General features: G+C 34.9%; 1 protein-coding gene across 1 annotated transcript; it reads right to left on the reverse strand.

Annotated features, from left to right (window-relative positions):
* Positions 1-5,757: 5,757 nt before the first annotated feature.
* On the reverse strand, positions 5,758-6,699 carry Or8k30b (olfactory receptor family 8 subfamily K member 30B). Its single transcript, NM_001000311.1, has one exon. The coding sequence runs from the start codon at positions 6,697-6,699 to the stop codon at positions 5,758-5,760; it is 942 nt and encodes a 313-aa protein (NP_001000311.1).
* Between the last annotated feature and the right edge of the window lie 480 nt (positions 6,700-7,179).

Below are 7,179 nucleotides of genomic sequence, written 5' to 3' on the forward strand. Positions count from 1 at the left end.
TTTTTGCTCCACCTTTTATGAAGAAGTGGGGCATCTGTACTTCAGTCATACTTCTTCTTGAGCATCATGTGGTCTGTGGATTGTATCTTGGGTTATTCAAGCTGTGGGGCTAATATCCACTTATCAGTGAATGCATACCATGTGTGATTTTCTGTAATTGGGTTACCACACTCAGGATGATGTTTTCTAGTTCAATCCATTTGCCTATGAATTTCATGAAGTGATTGTTTTTTATAACTGAGTAATACTCCATTATGTAGATGTACCATATTTTCTGTATCCATTACTCTGGTGAAGGGCATCTGGGTTTTTTCCAGCTTCTGGCTATTATAAATACGGCTGCTATGAACATAGTGGACCATGTGTCTTTGTATATTCGAGCATTTTTCGGATATGTGCCCAGGAGAGGTATAGCTGGGTCCTCAGGTAGGATAATGTCGACTTTTCTGAAGAACCTCTGGACTGATTTCCATAGTGGTCATACCAGTTTGCAATCCCAAAAACAATGGAGGAGTGTTCCTCTTTCTCCACATCCTCACCAGCATTTGCTGTCACCTGAGGTTTTTATCTTAGTTTCTGACTGGTGTGAGGTGGAATCTCAGGGTTGTTTCATTTGTCTTTTCATGATGACTAAGGATGTTGAGCATTTCTTTAGGTACTTCTCAGCCATTCCATATTCCTCAGCTGATAAGTCTTTGTTTTGCTCTATTCCCCATTTGTTAATAAGGTTATTTGACTCTTTGAATTCTAACTTCATGAATTCTTTGAATATATTGGATATTAGCCATCTATCAGATGTAGGATTGGTAAAAATTTTTTTCCAATCTGTTGGTGGCTGTTTTGTCCTAGAGACAGTGTCCTTTGCCTTACAGAAGCTTTGCAGTTTTATGAGGTCTCATTTGTTGATACTTGATCTTAGAGTATAAGCAAAAGGTGTTTTGTTCAGGATATTTTCCCTAGTGCCCATGTGATCAAGTCTCTTACCCACTTTTCTTCTATTAATTTGAGTGTATATGGTTTTATGAGGAGGTTATTTATCCAACTGGACTTAAGCTTTGTACAGGGCTATGAGAATGAATTGATTTGCATTCTTCTACAGTGTGAACTGCTCTTGAATCAGCACCATTTGTTGAAAATGCTATCTTTTTTCCTACTGGATGGTTTTAGCTCCATTGTCAAAGATCAAGTGACCATAGGTGTGTGCGTTCATTTTTGTGTCTTCAATTTCATTCCATTGATCTACCTGCCTCTTTCTGTACCAACACCATAAAATTTTTATCACTACTGCTCTGCAATGCTGCTTGAGGTCAGGGATTTTTACCCCCCAGAAGTTCTTTTATTGATGAAAATAGTTTCTGCTATCCTGGTATTTTTGTTATTGCAAATGAATTTGCAAATTGTTCTTTCTAGCTCTATGAAGAATTCAGTTGGAATTTTCCTGGGGATTGCATTGAATCTGTTGATTGTTTTTGGCAATTGACCATTTTAACTAGACTACTCCTGCCAACCTATGAGCATAGGAGGTATTTCTGAGATCTTCTTCAATTTGTTTCTTCAGAGACTTGAAAATCATGTCATACAGATCTTTCCCTTGCTTGGTTAGAGTCACATGAGGTATTTTATAATATTTGTGGCTATTTTAAGGGTATCATTTCCCTAATTTCATTCTCAGCCTTTTTATCCTTTGAGTAGAGGAAGACTACTGAGTTGTTGGCATTAATTTTATACTCAGCCATTTAACTGATGTTGTTTATCAGGCTAAGTACTTCTCTGATCAAGTTTTGAGGTCACTTAAGTTTATTAACATATCATCTGCAAATATTATTTTGACTTATTCCTTTCCAATTTGCATCCCTTTGACCTCCATTTATTGTCTGATTGCTCTGGCTAGTACTTCAAATACTATATTGAATAAGTAGGGAGAAAGTAGGCAGCCTTGTCTAGTCCCTGATTTAAGTGGGATTCCTTTGTTTCTCTTCATTTAGTTTAATGTTAGGTACAAGTTTGTTGTTTACTGTGTTTACTATGTTTAGATATGGGCCTTGAACTCTTTGATCACTCCAGGACTTTTATCATGAATCTTCTCAAATGCTTTCTCAGCATCTAATGAAATGATCATGTGCTTTTTGTCTTTGAGTTTGTTTATATGGTAGATTACATTGGTGGATTTCTATATATTGAACCATTGCTGCCTCACTTGAATGAAGCCTAATTTTTCATGGTGGAGATTGTTTTGATGTGTTTTTGGATTTGGTTTGTGATAATTTTATTGAGTATATTTGATTGATATCCATAAGGGAAATTGTTCTGAAGTTTGCTTTCTTTGTTGGGTCTTTGTGTGGTTTAGGTTTAAGCTTAATTGTGACTTCATAGAAGGAATTGGGTAGTACTACTTCTGTTCCTATTTTGTACAATAGCTTGGACAGTGTTGGTATGAGATCTTCTATGAAGGTCTGATAAAATTGGGCACTAAACCCATCTGTGCCTGGGATTTTTTGGTTGGGAGACTCTTAATAACTACTTCTATTTCTTTAGGAGTTATGGGGTTGTTTAGATGGTCTTACGCTGATTTAACTTTGATACCTGGTATTGTCTATGAAATTCTCTATTTTCTCTGGATTTTCCAGTTTTGTTAAATATAGGCTTTTGTAGTAGGATCTGATGACTTTTTTGCATTTCCTTAGATTCTGTTGTTATGTGTCCCTTTTCATTTCTGATTTTGTTAATTTGAATATACTCTCTGTGCCCTCTGGTTACTGTGTCTAACGGTTTTTCTATATTTTGATTTTCTCAAAGAACCAGCTCTTGGTTTTCTTGATTCTTTGTAGTCTTTTCTTTTTCTACTTGTTTGTTTTTAGCCCTGAGTGATTATATCCTGTCTTCTGCTCCTCTTGGGTATATTTGCTTCTTTTTGTTTTAGAGCTTTTAATTGTGCTATCAAGTGGCTAATGTATGCTCTCTCCCTGTTTCTTTTTGGAGGAACTCAGAGCCTCTTAGCAATGCTTTCATTGTTTCCCACAAGTTTGAGTATGTTTTGCTTTCATTTTCATTAAATTCTAAACAGTTTTTAATTCCTTTCTTACGTCTTCCTTGACACAGTTATCATTAAGTGTAGCATTCTTCAACTTCCATGTATATTTGGGCTTTCTGTCATTTTTGTTGTTATTGAAGACTAGACTTAGTCCTTTGTGATCTGATAGAATGCATGGGATTTTGGAATCTTCTTGTATCTGCTCACGATTGGAATGTGACCAATTATATCGTCAATTTTGGAGAATATATTATGAGTTGCTGAGAAGAAGGTATTTTCTCTTGTTTTAGGATGAAATGTCCTATAAATGTCTTTAAGTCCATTTGGTTCATAACTTCCATTATTTTCTATAAGTCTCTGTTTAATATCTTTTTCCATTTTCTGTCCATTAATGAGAGTGGAGTCTTGAAACCTCCTACTTATTGAGTGAGGTGCAATGTGCATTTTGAACTTTAGTAAGGTTTCTTTTTATGAATGTAGATACCCTTCATTTGGATCATAAATATTTAGAATTGATGGTTCATCTTGGTGGACTTTTCCTTTGAAGAATATGAAGACCAATCTGTATGTCTGCTACATATGTGTAGTATGCCTAGGTTCAGTCCATACATACTCTTTGATTGGTGATTCGGTCCCTGTGAACCACATTATCCCAGGTCAGTTGATTCTGTTGGTCTTCTTGTGGTGTCCTTGATCCTTCTGGCTCCCTCAATTTTTCCACAACTCTTCCACATGACTCCCTGAGCTCTGACTATTGTTTGCCTTTGGGTCTCTGTTTCTGGAAGCTGTTGAATAAAGCCTCTCAGATTTTACTTATGATAGGCTCCTTCCAGCAGTGCAGAGAATTATTAATTGTGCCAGGGGCTGGCACTGTCCCATGTGGTAGATCTCAAGGTGATCCATTCATTGCCTGGCAATTCCTTCAAATTCTGCTCAATATTTCTCCCTGCATATCTTATATGCAGGGCAACATTTCGGTCAAAGTCTTTCTGGGTATCTTGGTGTTCCCCTCCTTCTATGAGATGTCCTATCTGGCTACAGGAACTGGCCATCTCAGACTCGATATCCATCACTGTTAGGACTTTCAGCTAGAGTTAAATTAATATCATCCCAAGTCTTTGGCTTGTCCCAGAGATGTCCTGGGCCCACTAATTTTCTTTCTCTAAGTTCTCTTATACCACACCCCTGTTCTCACATACCATATCTCCACCCCTGTTCTCATCCTCACCCCTTCTCCCATCAATTCTTTATATCTACTTTATTTCTCCTTCTGAGTGAGATTCAAACATCCTCCCTTGTGCTGTCCTTATTATTAATTTCTTTGGATCTGTGGATTGTAACATGGTTACTCAGTACTTTATGGCTAGTATCCATGTACAAGTGAGGAAATACAATATGTCTCTTTCTAGGTCTGAGTTACCACATTCGGGTTGATATTTTCTACTTCCATTCACTTGATTGCTAATTTCAGAATGTCTTTGATCTTAGTAACTAAGTTTATTCCGTCCATAGAACTTTTATTTATTCTTTTGTTGAGGGAGATTTAGGTTTCTTGCTATTACAAATAAAGTTGTTATGGACATATTAGAGCAAGTGTTCTTGTCGTATGATGTACTATCTTTTGGGTATATGTTTATACTTTGATTATCAGCATGGTGATAACTTTCTTTGCCACAGATACATTTAAACCTATACTTGATTCCACTCATATAACATGAGTGGTGTTTGGTTTCAAATCGATAAAATGATTGTCAAACAAAATTTAAGGTATTCCTACAGGAATAGAGTGTGTTTCTTTTTTCATGTAATCTTATGTTAAGAGACAGACCTTGGAATAACTACTTTAGCCCAATATGTCCTTGGTGTCTTCATCCTTCTGCCTCCATCCTCCAATTAATTATAGGGATGTCATTTCATACAGAACCCAAAACTTAGTGTAATTAACATACTATAAAAAGTAAGTATACTTATGTAATTTAATATAGAATAACTAGTATAATTTGATATATAAATATATTAAAATACATAGAATTTATATTTAGAAGGACAAGATTAAATCATTCAGTAAAGAGAAGTGTAAATAATGAGTTAACATTAATTTAATGAAAAACAGAAGGAAAATACTGGTAGATGCCATGGAAATATAAAGTCATCTAACACACACACACACACACACACACACACAGAGTTACACAATATTAGATGATATGTTGAAATTATGAACTATTTAACAACTAAAATATGTTTTAAATATTTCTATAGCATTCATATAAAAATGATATAAAAGAAATATAATATGAAATCATGATGATATAAGATTCCCTGTGTAATGAAGGTATCTGTGTGCTTGTATATTACTGGGAACTTCATCTCATCATGATCGGTTTCACTCTTCTGACACAGTGATGAAGAACATTTAATAATCACTGATAATACAAACATATATGAAAAACACATGAATGTACATACTAAAGATATTCATAATGCACTTTTATACCAATAAATACACAGACACAAGAAAAATCAAGCAATTTATTGTAAAGTTAAATTAACAAAGCTAATACAGTGTAAGCCTCCTTTGTAGATTTAAAAATCACTGCGATAATTTTTGTGTATAATCTGTCTACTCTTAAAGGAAGCATTGTTTTTACTGTATTGTCCAAAACTTATAAAGCAATTAAATTTACTTGAATTGAATAATGATAACCTTAAATTATATGTGAGTTCTAGGAGGAGATATTTTGTAAGGTTTTCCCTGTCTTTCTAAGAACATATTTTACATCCTTATTCCTCAAGCTGTAGATCAAGGGATTTAACATGGGTATTATCAGGGCATAAAAGATGGAAGCCACCTTGTCATTATTCAAGGAGGGACTGGACTTAGGTCTCACATACATAAAAATCAAAGTCCCGTAGAAGACAGTGACAACTGTCAGATGAGATCCACAGGTGGAGAAAGCCTTCTGCCTTCCCTCAGAAGAGTTCATCCTGAAAATAGCTCTGAGAATAAGCAGATAGGTGGTAAGAATTACCAGTGGTGAAGAAATCAAGTTAATAGTTGATAAAATTAAAATTATCATTTCATTTTCCTTTTTATATGAGCAGAGCAGAGATATCAAAGGAAGACCATCACAGTAGAAATGGTTGATAATATTGTGGCCACAGAAGGGTGAAGAAAAGATATTTATGGTTACTATGAGAGCAACAAATATACTATAAAGGTATGTGATTGCTATCAGGACCCAACACATTCTTGGTGACATAATGACATTATAGAGGAGTGGCTTACAGATGGCGACATAACGGTCATAAGACATTGCAGAGAGAATAAAAAATTCACTAACAATAAACATATTGAAGAAAGACAGCTGGACAGCACAAAAATAAAATGATATTGTATTTTGTTCTACAAGAAAATTTCTTAACATTTTTGGTCCCACAGCTGTTGAGTAACCAAGATCAGTAGTAGCAAGGTACCTGAGAAAGAAATACATGGGTGTTTGTAGCCTTGATTCCACCATGGTAAGGATGACCATGCCCAAGTTTCCCACCAGTGTGATGAGATAGATGAAAAGGAATAGTCCAAACAGTGGGACCTGTAGCTCGGATGAGTCAGTGATACCCACTAGGATGAATTCAGTCACCATTGTGAAGTTGTGGCTCTCCATTGGGCTTATTAGAAATTCTGTTTTGAGTGGAAATCATCGCATAGTCAATAGATTTCAAAAGTCATTTGGTAAGTTTTTATTATCTAATGTAGAGTAAATAACGTATCTAACATTTGAATTCATTTTGAAAAATGATCATTATATAAATCTAAATGTATACATATGCAAAGTTGTGATTAGAAATATATACGTAGGAATCTTTAGTTCTGTACCAATAATAGTTTAAACCAGAGAATATCATAGTTATCTGCCAGTGATATTTGCTTGTACTAACTCTATTGAGAGTAGTCACTTTAATTTAATAATAGACATTTGTTTATCTGAAAAAGATCCTTTTACACCTAATAACTAACTATGAAATCACCCAGGCACAAACACTAACACTCTTAGTATTTAAGAATGAACACTACCCAATTCATTCTATAAAGTCACACTTACACTCATATCTACACAAAACAAAGACCCAACAAAGAAAGAGAA

This window comes from Rattus norvegicus, chromosome 3 (genome assembly GCF_036323735.1).
Source record: "Rattus norvegicus strain BN/NHsdMcwi chromosome 3, GRCr8, whole genome shotgun sequence".
Taxonomy (NCBI): Eukaryota; Metazoa; Chordata; class Mammalia; order Rodentia; family Muridae; genus Rattus; species Rattus norvegicus.

Excerpts from the sequence above, each read along its gene's own strand:
- Or8k30b (NM_001000311.1), bottom strand. The coding sequence starts at position 6,699 with ATGGAGAGCCACAACTTCACAATGGTGACTGAATTCATCCTAGTGGGT.